This window comes from Sphaerodactylus townsendi, linkage group LG05 (assembly GCF_021028975.2).
Source record: "Sphaerodactylus townsendi isolate TG3544 linkage group LG05, MPM_Stown_v2.3, whole genome shotgun sequence".
NCBI classification, from domain to species: domain Eukaryota; kingdom Metazoa; phylum Chordata; class Lepidosauria; order Squamata; family Sphaerodactylidae; genus Sphaerodactylus; species Sphaerodactylus townsendi.
The window spans coordinates 34425862-34438502 of NC_059429.1; the positions used below are offsets into that span (position 1 = coordinate 34425862).

At 42.1% G+C, this 12641-nt stretch overlaps 1 protein-coding gene across 4 annotated transcripts in view; it reads right to left on the reverse strand.

The window, feature by feature from the left end:
* Positions 1–71: 71 nt before the first annotated feature.
* Positions 72–12641, reverse strand: part of GPSM2 (G protein signaling modulator 2) — a 39575-nt gene continuing 27005 nt past the window's right edge. For all 4 annotated transcript variants that reach the window (XM_048497038.1, XM_048497034.1, XM_048497036.1 and 1 more), the window contains 8 exons: positions 12320–12475; positions 7858–7966; positions 7159–7288; positions 4942–5012; positions 3175–3351; positions 2629–2776; positions 2275–2492; positions 72–668 (listed from right to left, as the gene is read on the reverse strand). In XM_048497038.1, the coding sequence (XP_048352995.1) occupies positions 498–668; positions 2275–2492; positions 2629–2776; positions 3175–3351; positions 4942–5012; positions 7159–7288; positions 7858–7966; positions 12320–12475 (1180 nt within the window). In that variant the 3' untranslated portion in view covers positions 72–497. The remainder of the gene's footprint in view (positions 669–2274; positions 2493–2628; positions 2777–3174; positions 3352–4941; positions 5013–7158; positions 7289–7857; positions 7967–12319; positions 12476–12641) is intronic.

Below are 12641 nucleotides of genomic sequence, written 5' to 3' on the forward strand. Positions count from 1 at the left end.
CCTAGATTGCGTACCCCAACCTCATCTGAGTTTTTTGCCTTCTCTTTAGTTGCAACAGAAAACAGCTAGTCTAGCCTGTAATTAAAATTTATTTTACCAATATTATTTAAAAAAAATACTGTTATGATTGAGAACTTGATACAGTGGAAGTTAAAAAAACACATTGATAGCAAACTACAAGTTTCTACTGAATCACAATTTTAGTTGAAAAAATTAGCAAGTTGTAACATGTACCTTAAGCATTACAGTATTAATAAAACAAAAACAGTGCCCTATACAATTTTCTTTACATTTATTAGACACAATTTCAAGCACTGGCAGCAAACACTGTACCATTTGTTGTGTAATTTGATGTAGCATTTTGAACACTGTAGATTTACATTTTTTTTCTTTAAAGGCATAATTTTCTGTATATAAAATAAAAAAGATGTTTTGTGTTACAGTACTACATAATCCCCTGATGTTTTTGTTCTGCAATATGCTTTGCAAGAAGTCCATTAGCTAGAACTTGGTCTCTTTAAACCAGACGGTAGAAAGACTCTCTGTTCATCCATTCGCTTTCCTTGGGATCTCAAGATAAGGCTGAAGAAATCTTCATCAGGTACAGTTGGTCCTTTTGTGACAGTTGGTGGTGGTGGTGCACATCTCTGATCATCTAGCCTAGAGCCCTGAAAAATGTAAGGCTCAGTTGAAATAGTTTCATTGCTATATTGTTCAATAGTTCATTATGTCTACTCTTTCTCCAACATTCACATCTATGCAAACCCAAAATGTTTTAGCTTTTGGCAGAAGTGTTACAGCTGCAATCTATCACATAACTAAATTGCTTAAATGGATGAAAATCCATAGGGTTTGGGCTCCTTCAGGCTACACTTCTGGAGCATACATTGGATCCCATTCAACCACAGAACAAGTTTAAGGAAGATTTTTGTTGAATTTCCATTTCCCTCCAGTTGTGGCTGCACAGGGAAAGCTACTCCAGAAGTCTAAGCCCCAGATGATACATGTTTCAACCTCTCAGAAATCAACAGAATTTAATGGTATAAAAATCACTCAGAATTTCAGTACTACTTAGATAGCAGAAAACAAAAAAATATTCTTTGAAGAATTTAAGTACAACACCAATATTTAGCTTTTATGAAAACTAGGTAGCATATTTACATATAGCGAAATTATTATTCTGTTTGTAAAGACAAGTCAATTAGGGGGGGTTTTTTGGTCAATTAACTGGCAGGCAGTTTTTCGAAATGTTACATAGTGGTGGTACTTTCCTAAAATTGATTTTCAGATCCTAGCTGGAAATTCTGCACACATAGTATAATAAAGCGCGTATTCCCCCCACTCCAATATTTAATGTGATAGCACTCTCATGTGAGTAGGAATGTTATTTTGTGAACTCTTAATCTATTTATGTGAGAAGGAAAAATTATGAGTTCCCTCCTAGAGAATTGTCAGTAATTCCAAAAAATACCCTATGGTTTCACTGAGAAGTCTGTTCCCCTAAGACTTGATATACAAGGGAACAGCATAAATGCTTTATTGTCTGCAAAAACCAACAACCCCTCCCCCCCCCCCATCCTCTGAGTCACTTGGGTACTTAACCATACTAATTCTGAATAAATAGTCACTCCTCTTAAAGGCAAGCTTCTGTGTAGGTGTTTTCTTCAAACTGGGAAGAACTACTGTGTATGTAAAAATACAAATCTGTAGGAATATTGTACTACATGAAGAGTCTGGTGATTTTATGATGTAAAAGTGGATAAATATGTGAATCCTTGATTCTGAAGGTCAGAATGGAAAAAAGTATGCAGGGGATTATCTTGACAATGATCCTTTAGGTGTAAGGAGCCAATCAGTGTGATAGTTTCTGGTTCAGCCAACATGATTTTGGGGTTTTTTAGTTCTTTGAGTTCAACTATTTTTCATTTGCTCACAATATGTAAATCATAAAGTTTAAAATATATTAATGTGCAAGACAGTTTATCACATCACTTATATTGTAGAGCTGTTTTCAATAACTGATGCTTAATGTAACTATGTCTACTTACACCTTTCTAAGCCCATCAACTTCAGTAGACTAAGAAGGGTATAACTGTTTAGGATGGCACCAAAAGTCTCTAATCAGTTTATTAGCTATTCCTTAGACAGAACCATTAATCCTAAATAAACTGTCATTTCCCCTCAATTAAAAAAAATCAGATATCACAGTGTACCACCACCAAATATCTATTTTCTGGCAGTTTCAACAAGCAGTACCAGAGAGCAAAAACCTACCTGACATTTTATTAAGATGTCAAAGAAGTCATCATCTGGTTCACTGTTGCCACTGGCCATCAAGTGGCCAAGGACTGACTGACTATTCTGCTGATTAAGCCGAAGCCCTGGTAAATTGCTGGCACTGGCTCGCTGATCATCTAGGCGTCGACTCTGAGAGCTAGCTAGTAGGTCTAGAAATTCATCCGTGTGAGGTGAAACCATGGAAGCAGAAAAGGCTGCAGAGTGGCAAGGAGAAAATAGCTAGCTTAAATGCACTTAGACAAAGAAACAGATTGTGTGCTATTTGTACTACTTTCAATAGTTCCAGATTTCATTCCAATCATTCAGAACACAGAACTTAAAATTAATTACATTTTTTCATTGTTCGTGATGGCATGGAAGGTGTAACTGTCAGTCTGTTTCTGTCCTGAAAACAGTACCGCTGATCATCCATTCTGTTGCTTTGAAATCTGCTTAGCAAATCGAAGAATCCTTCATCTCCAGGCACATCAATATTCTTCTAAACAGTTAAAACAAAAAAATCAAGACAAGTGTAGGAAATAGTGGCAATTTATAAAGTACAAAACTGTTTGGACAAGATAAATTGCATTGCAGGAAGAAGTAGAGAAGAGTGATGAACCAGTTAAGGAAATGAACCATAATCATCCAAATCTCTCCTAACACAGAATGGACACAGGTCTTATAATCACATACTGAGTATTATGGGAATTTCCTTCTGATAAATATGCTTAATGGCTAACTCTAGCTAGTCAGATCACTGATCACTATGTTATTGACTGTTTTAAAATAAACTTGACTTGCACAATTCAGTAAAATCAGTAAAATCAATATGATTAAAGATATTAAAAACACACTAAAAATTCAAACCTTGAACAATGAATGCTGCTCTACAATTACCTTATGAGAACTCAGAAGCCGATGGTCAATAGAATTACTTGCATCCTGGAGAACTTTAGAAGAAGTGATGTTTTTGTATTTTTTGCCCTTTAATCGATTTACGAAGTGCAGTTTTGCTGAAGGTTTGGGAAGCAGTGGTTTCTGTTTGGCCAAAATTTCACTGTTCCAGTCCTGAACCTAGAATGCAAGGAACAATACACATTAAACTATCGAAAGACCTTTAACAGAAATTATCTTGTTTAAGTTTTGACCACAAAGTGGCTACTTATATCCTGATCAATTTTTCACACTGCTGGCTTTCAAGTCCCTTCTATCAGCATATAGCATAAAGCTTGCCTGGGAAAGAAATCCTAACTTAGACCAATGTACCCCTTTATAAATCCTAAACTGACTTCTAGTTTAGGTCATCACATACAATGCAACCATATTCCACACAGTAGCATGCCTTCCATTATCTATACTGCCACAGAATATTTCTAAGTTATACTAACACATTAATTTGACATTAATTTCTAGTAAAGCTACTTCTCCAGAGATTCTGCATATGACATAACACAGGCAGCTCAGAATGTTATACTACAAACTAGCCTTTCATCACTCTATCTTGTTTAAACAGTGTTCATTTCTAGGAATAGTTACATTAATAGATATCAACATTAGAACCACATACTGCCCATAATACACTTTTTCTTCCTCTGCAACATGAATTTTGATACTGCAGTATACCATGCAGCATGCAAGGAATTCAGCAGGAACAGGGAAATTAATAGAAATGTTGCCCCCTCCTGAACTTTTGCTCTGTTGGTTGAAGGAGCGCTACTCATGCAGAAGTATGGGGGTGTGGGGTGCAGCCCTGGGCCATGCTATTCCAGAGGATCTCACAATTCTCATCAGCATAAGCAGATGCAGAAGGGGAAGGAAAGTGGTAGAAGTCACTTCCCCAAGCTTGCTCCATGAATGGAATCATTGCATCCTACCCAGAAACAACAAAGGAAGAAACACTACTGCTGCCCTGCCCAAGTAGAAAATAAAATCACGGCCTGGGTAACTAGTACCAGATATTTTAAAATCACAACAGTAGTTTCCACTGGGGAAATATAGATGCTGTGATGGTGAATACATAGATTTATGTGTACTAATAAGAACTGGGTCAAGATTGCTACTTCAGGGTGGCTGTGTCATATTTGGTTCCAGAGATGAAAACACAAGTTTGAAGGTAGTATAAACGGGTGAATGTGTTTCTCTTTTGCAGTTAATTTGCTTAAAGCTGTTATGCTGCTCAATCTTTTTCTGCCATAATGCTGTCTTGGAACAATTTCTTTTTCAGATCAAGATTATTTGAAGAGACACTACTGTCTCATGTTCCTGTTTATTTCTTTGTGTATTTGATTTTATTTATATCCCGCCTTATCCCTGCAGGGCTCAGGGTGGATTACAACATAAAAATTAAAACAATCAATTAAACTTTAAAATATAATACCCCAGTATAACACAGTTAAAGACAGTTAACAATAATGCTAAATGTCAAACACTAGTACTTAAAAACCAATGGCATTAAGTGATTCCCCCCCCCCCGAGACCGAAAGAGATCATCTACTACAACCTGTTGAATATTTCTGCCCATTTGTCTTCCCTAACAGCTATCCAAACATATTTATTGGTAAGGCAGTTCAGTTCTGCAGTTCAGATTACTCTTAGGAAGCAGCTACTGTGTTATAATCTAGAGTGGAATATTAGTAAGTACAAACAAATTCATAATTCACTAACCTTTTCTGGAGTTAGTTTCATAAGTTCCATGTTTTCCATACTATGGCGACGTCCAACACGGGATCTAGGGCCTTTGAAAAGAAATCAAACCACTGGTTAATCTGGTGGAGGGTGACAATATTTGAAGTGTTTTATATTCAAAATATACGAACATACTGGAGGCAATCACCCAGCTTATTAAAAACTGTCATCATCAAACTGAGACTAATAATTAAATGAGAGTTCTTTAAAGTGGCCAAAAGTTTGTTTTCCTGTCAACCCATTTACTTTAGCATTGTACAATAGCCTAAAGCAGAGACTGCATTAGGACATTAAAAATCCATGATATCCAGATGCATTTATCAAAATACCATCTTAATGTTTTCAGCTATGAGCACCTGTTATGGCATTATGCACCCAGAGCAAATGTCCTTAAAATGCCGAACAAGCAGTTTCTTGTTTTGATTTTAATTAATGGATGTCGCCTGTCCCCATATCGTAAAATAGGCACACTATCAGAAGATGCTTCTCAGCAAAAACAGAATCTTTAATATTTTATTCACAATACTATTCCATGGAATTGCAAGGTATTTATTTTCCTGTGCTATATTTAAGCATAAGAATGGCTTGGTGGAAGTGGCTCTGAGAGCCAGTTTTCTGAGGGAAATGATAACAGAGAAAGCTATCCCAGAGGTGATACACAATGTAGAAGTAGTACATACATATTAATTATCACCTGGATAATCATCATCCTGAACCTGCATGACTGACAATGCAATCCTAAGAAGAGTTACTGCACTCTAAACTCCCTCTAATTAGGGATGCACTGTTACCCAAAAGGTAAAGTTTCCCCTTCAGTCGTGTCCGACCCTGGTTGTAGTTACCCAACTATTGATATTATATCACTTTCTTGGACAATGTATTCAAACAAGTGGTGGATGTATGCCATTGTCTGAACCAATTTCAGTCCATCCTCTGAACTGGGTTGGAGACTGAAGTCCCCTTGCCTTCTCTTATGGGCAACTTTTATTGCAACAGAGCCAGAGGGAGTATGACCTGCTGAATGTCTTATCCATGCTCTTATCCATGCTCACATCCAAGTTAGATTATAGTAACGCACATTAGAAAAGTGTTGCCTCTGAAAATTGTTCAGAAGTTCCAACTTGTGCAAAATGCAGCAGCAAGGTTGCTCACCAGTAAGGTTGTCAATCTCCAGAAGGCGACTGGCAATCTCCTGGAATCATAACTGATATCCAGAAAACAGAGACCACTTCTCCTAAAGAAAATGCCTATTTTGGAGGATGGACTATATTGCATCACATGAGCTCTCTGGTCTCTTCAAACTCCACGCTCTTGAGACTTCTCCCCAAACTCCAAGAGTTGGCAACCCTAGTCACCAGAAACGGGTACTGGGAACATGTCCTGCCAGTATTAAAAGACCTACACAATACATATGCTTCTGGACACAATTCAAAGTGCTGTTATTTACCTGTAAGGCTCAAAACAGCTTGAGACAAGGGTATCTAAAGGATTACCTATTCCTATATAAGCTTGCCAGTCAGTCAGAGTGGGCTACCATAGCAAAGTGGGTGAACAAAAGGCAACACTTTTTTATTTGAGGCTCTGCAATTGTGAAACTCTCTTCCCGCACTGACTTGCTTAGGACAAAGCTCATTAAAGTCAAGCATTAGGAAAAACATTCCTATTTATCAAGCGGTTCAATCATTTTCTTTACCCTTTCGTGGCCTTTATCATGTCCCATTTTAAAAATTTAACCTGTTTATTCTTATTCAAAATTTCTTGAGTGTTTTAATTATCCTGGTTTTATGCTTTGTCTTAATACTGTTATTTTTGCATTTTTTTATGTTTGATGGCAGTGTCTGGGGAATTACAGTTTTTATGATATGGGATACAAATGTCTCTTAAAAATGAACAGTGCATGAGTTCTGCTGCTTACTGATGTTGACACTGCATTTCCAAAACCCACACATGGCACAGAACATCAACATGTAATCTAATCTGTAATCCAATTCCATGGGGATTTGGGTCCTCATTTATGGTTTTGAGCCTATTCACTGTATGAATTGAGAAAATAAAGTTTTAAACTATAAAGACAAGTATTCCCTGCTTACAAAAAGATGACTGATCAACCAATATAAAAAATTAATGAACATAAACTTTAAACCCTGCTGAGGAAACAAATCCACTAGTCAAAATCATCACCAAAACATTGCTCACCATTTAAACTATTATCTAGAACATGGTTTTCTGCCATCATTGAGCTGTTTGTGCTGTAACTTAGACCAAGCACCATCTGTAGATCTGAGAGATTAAGTTGAGCTGTTAGTTCTCCAGTTTTGTCTCCCACCTGCAACCAAAAACATTTGGTCATTTAATATCTGTAGGCAATTATTTGATATCTGGGTTATTAGCACATTTATTGTCCATAAACATCCAAGTCTCAGTACACTAAGACAGCTTCTTACATAAGCTGAAATAATGTGTTCAGCGTTTTAAAGTTTTAATGTATGAAACTATAACATGACCCTAGTCCAGTGGTGGCAAAAGATCCTGAAGAAAATTGGAAATTTAACATTTCCTATAATTGCTTGCTTTCACTTTTTTCAACAGAGATTTGCAAAGTTTGCGATGCAATGCAATATGCTTTCAATTCAGATTTGCCTCTGAATTGAAATGCATTGTGTGCATATATTGAACAATTTACTGGAACCTTCTTGCTGAGACAAGAGAGAATATATCTGGCAACCCTGTGTTTTTGTCTATTTCTCATTCAGCTACAAGCGAATTAAAACCCTTTAAATGTTATTTGTTGTCAGCATTCCAAAGACATGCATGCATGCATGCTTCTTCCAGTGAATGGTCTTGCATGAAAAGCCAGAAGAGGAAAAGCCAGTAATTCAGAGTGTGTGCACATACCTCTCTTGAAATGTCCAGATGTTTTTCTGCATAATGCATTGCTTGGTCGTGGTTTCCCAGTGCTGTGTATGCATTACCTAAACTCCAGCATGCTCTTCCTTCACCAATTCTGAAACACAGTTCAAGAGTGTGACATGTATTAATATACTGTTAAAGGTCCACTTTCTAATTTTGCACTAACCAGGAAATACCTATTTCCCCCAATGCAGCATATTAGCTGCTGCTATATGTCTGCTTTTCATGCAGCACTAGTAAGGCAGCAACCCCAGGCTACTTTCCATGACTGCTGTACCCCAATTTCAGGAAAGACAATGCTGACATGAATAGTTAGCCCTCTCAAGCAACAGCAGAGCTCCTAAGTTACAAGAGCCTCATGGGAAGCAGACTTGCTGCAGTGATTCCTTTACCGCTGAAGTAACATAAAAATGAGCTCTTCATGGTAGAAAAGTGCAGCTGCACCTGACGCAGCTGCACCTGACGCAGCTGCACCTGACACAGCCGCCATTGCGGGAGGAAGGGGTCCCCAGCAAAGGTCATCTGCCTGGCTATGGGCAGACAGAACGGTTTTTGGGCCCGGTTCGCTCATGCGAGAGGGCCGGGTCCTAATTGGCTGACATACTCTCATGATTTGCGAGAGAGCACGTCACCAGAGTGGGCCCAGCAGGTTCTATATAAGGCCCTGCCTCGTGGTCTGGGGCCCACTCTGTGGCTGGTTGGCAAGAGTTTGAACAGGTGTGCGTTGCTGGAACGTTAAACCATGGCAGCTGAAGACAGACATCAGAGATTACGGTAAGGTGGGGAGAGAGACCAAGGCGGGCGGCTACCGTGGCCTCTGCAAGCCCCCACCGGATTTGCAGCTAAGGTTGTGGGGGGGGAAGGGGCTGCTGGAGCAAGACAGCGACAGCTGGGGGGGGTCACCACCCTCCTCCCTGCAGAGGGATTACTCTGGCAGCTCAAGCAGCGCCAACATTGGCTAGCGTGCACCCCTCTTCTCACCATGCATAGCTGCCCCACTGGGGACATAGGGGGACACTCGCCCCTGCCCCAGGCTTTGGCCTTCTTCAGGCCAGTTCCTACCTCACCCCACCCCTCTGTCCTGGGGGTGTTTTTGAACAGTGGCAGGGGGCTCAGCTGCAGGGTAGGGAGGCTTGCCCTGTTCTATGCCAGCTTCCACCATACACCCTGGCTCAGTGGGGAGGAGCTGTGGCTCAAAGGGAGAGCCTCTGCAAGGCATGCAGAAGGTCCCAGGCTCAATTCACAGCATCTCCAGTTAGAAGGACCAGGCAGCAGATGTGAAACTCCCAGTCTTTAAAGTGATTTCACAAGATGGGCGGGGCCCGGAAAAGGGCAGGCATTTTCCCTGCGCGAGAAGTTGGCACTGTTCAGCCAAAGGGGGATGGAACAGGGAGAGCGCTTGGGCTGGCAGTTGTGGGCCACAAGTTAAGGCCTACGTACTGATATCCTGATATTTTTTCTCATGGGGTCTACGTTTCTGTTCCTTGAGCAGCTGGCTGAGGTAGTGCTAGGGCTGGCAATTGTTGGTTTAGAGTGGGTAGTGAGTTAGAACGCTCTCTTGAACTGCAGATCAGTAATTTTAATTGGTCTGTCATCATACCTCCTGATCATGGCACCTGCAAAGGGCAATAAGCGCAAGACCCCCCAGCGGGGGCCAGGTGTGAATGGGCCAGGGAGCAAAAAGGAGCACTGCGGCCTCTAGTAGGGCGGGCGCGAGCACTAAGAAAATGGCCCCTTCACTAACTAAGTCCTGCCAGGCCACCACTAGAGCAGTGCAAGCCAGGTGCAGCCATGCAAACACCCCGAGGGCTTCAGTGAGGGGAGGGTCTAAGGCAGGGGTGGGCAATTATTTTTTCCATGGGACCGCATAAGAAACAGAAAATATTGTGGAGGGCCGGGCCAAAACGCAGGGGGGGCGAGGTGGTTTTGAAAGCCCACAGAAGCCGGCAGCCAAGGCAACCGGCTTCATGCTTGATTTCAAAGACACCTCAGCGCTAACTACTAGCTCCAGAAGCGAGGTGGTTTTGAAAGCCCGCAGAAGCCGGCAGCCAAGGCAACCAGCTTCTGCGGGGCTTTCAAAGGCGCCTCACTCCCCAGCAAGCCAGGGGGGCGAGGTGGTTTTGAAAGCCCCGCCGAAGCCCGGCAGCCAAGGCAACCGGCTGCCCGGGGCTTTCAAAGACACCTAAGCTCCCCAACTTTAAAGCTCCAGAAGTGAGGTGGTTTGAAAGCCCTTGAGAAGCCGGCAGCCAAGGCAACCCGGCTTCTGCGGAACTCAAAGCCTAAACTCCCCAACTGGCTCAGAGGCGAGGTGGTTTTGAAAGCCCGCCAAACCCGACAGCCAAGGCAGCGACTCTGGGGGCTTCAAACACCAGCGCTAAGGCTGAAGCCCGAGGCACTTTTGAAAGCCCCGCTTGAAGCCCGGCTGTGAAGGCAACCAGCTTCTGCGGGGCTTTCAAAGGCGCCTCACTCCCCAACGCCAGAGGTGTATCTATGCAAACTGGAGCCCGGGGACAAAACCTGAATTTGGCACCCCCTCCCCCGGTATGGGCGGCCACCCTTCCCCACCACGACCAAACAATGATTTTTTGCACCACTGCACAAAACACCCCCCACCCCCACCAAAACATACATGGCTCTCTCCCCCCCAACTCCCTTTCCTAATTTTGTCCTTACACCAACCCTGTGAGGTAGGCTGGCCTCAGAAACAGCTGAGGTAGGCCTCAGAAACAGCTCCAAGCCAGTTAGAGTGGAAATTAACTTTTAAGCATGTAAATCTCTCACAAATTACCCCCCATCAGAAGATTTACCAAACAAATATCAGCATCATCTCTCGCAGATCACCCCCCACTCCCAGCAAAACATACATGGCTCTCTCCCCATCAACTCTCTTTCCTATTTTTGTCCTTACACCAACCCTGTGAGGTAGGCTGGCCTGAGAAACAGCTCCAAGCCAGTGCAAGGGGAAATTAACTTTTAAGCATATAAATCTCTCACAAATCACCCCCATCTGAAGGTTTACCAAACAAATGCCAGCATCATCATCAGTTCTGTGGCTGCTGGGATCCAGCTCAGCTTCCCCTCTCCTGTGCCTATGGGAGCCAGTCTGCCGAGAAGGCTTGTGAGTAAGGGAGGATAAGGCACACTGGGCCAGAGGGAGGGGAGGCGGAGCGCCCCAGTCCTGCTCCTGGGAGCACAGTGGGATTTCTCCCCCGCCCCCTGGACACTCCAGGCCACCGTACAGAGTGGGCGGGGCTACAACAGGCACTGGCAACAGTCCCTGCCCCTTGCTAAGGCCTACTGAATCAGCTTGAGTGCAGGGACGTTTTGGCGCCCCCCACTTGGATGTGCCCGGGGACAAGAGGTACTGTCCCTAGGCAAAAACGCCTGTGCTCCCCAGCAAGGCAGGGGGGGGGGGCAGTCCAGGGGTCATCTGGCCCGGGCAGTCTACGACCCTTGGGCCGTGCTATGCCCAGGTCTGGTCTAAGGTGTCAAGGCCAACTCCTTCTCTCCCCACTGTCTGGCCCATGGGCAATACCACAGCAGCTCCCCAAACCAGAGGTGCTTCTGGGCGGATTTCTAAGAGGGACAAAAAAGGGTAGGCCACTAAGTTGGTGATACCGCCCTCAACTCCGGGAGGCCAGCTGGGGATTTCAGAATTGAGTGCTCAAATTTTTCAGGACCTCGCAAATATGTTCGTAAAACTTGCTCATAGTCATGAGCGCCAATCTGGAATGCCTCATTCTCACCTTTCTGCTATGGTACATTCCTCCAGCAGCACTGAAGTAACATAAAAATGAGCTCTTCATGGTAAAAAAACCAATTTCCAGAATTAGATTGTATAAAGATAGAACATAAAACAGTTTAGTGAGAGCCAGCTTATATATAACCTTACCAACTACACCAGAAAGAGTCAGAAATTTCACTCCAAATGTTAATTGTGGGAAAGCAGATACTCGACACAAGCTATATCATTAAAGTAACATATGAACTTGCTCACCCTAACACTACAATCCTAAACAAAATTACTCCAGCTGACTGAAATTCACTTAGACTGAAGTAACTGCATGGGTTTGCGGTGTAAAACAAGTCCTTTAAAATTATTAGACTGTATCCCACTTAAATATATACTAAATTTCATTAATGTAGAATTCTAAATAAAAATTAAATTCTAGCACCAACAAATCTGGTCATTGGAACACTATCTTGCAGAAATTCTAGCTGGGATTCAAAGAGCTTAAGCCTCCACAGTCATCCATGTGTTTTCCCCACACAAGCCACTTCTGAACCTTAAGGGACTTTCAAAAGCAGTTTGGTCACCTACAGTTCAAAAAAAAATCATTCAATCCCACACTATAATATGACAATTTCTACTACATGATCTTAATTATATCTATAGAATGAGTAGCCATCTTATTTTAACACACAGTGATGCACTTAAAAATATTACCTGTCATTTAGTTCTTCAGCAATTGCCAGGTGCTTTAGGTGATAATCTATAGCCTTTTCATAATCTTGAAGTAATGTATACGTATTTCCAAGGCTGTAACAAGCTTGTGCTTCTACAGCCCTATCTGCTAGCTGCCGAGCAAGCTGCAATGTCTTCCTAGGAGGAAAATAAAATGCAATCCCCACTTAAGCCACGCAGTCATCAATGTCTGTACACAACAGATGATACTAAATTTTTAAAAAATACTTGCTGATAATCATAATCCTAAAGGAAGATAATTTGCTTTTTTCCCCCAAAGCTCTGCAAGTTCTTTTTAATACCG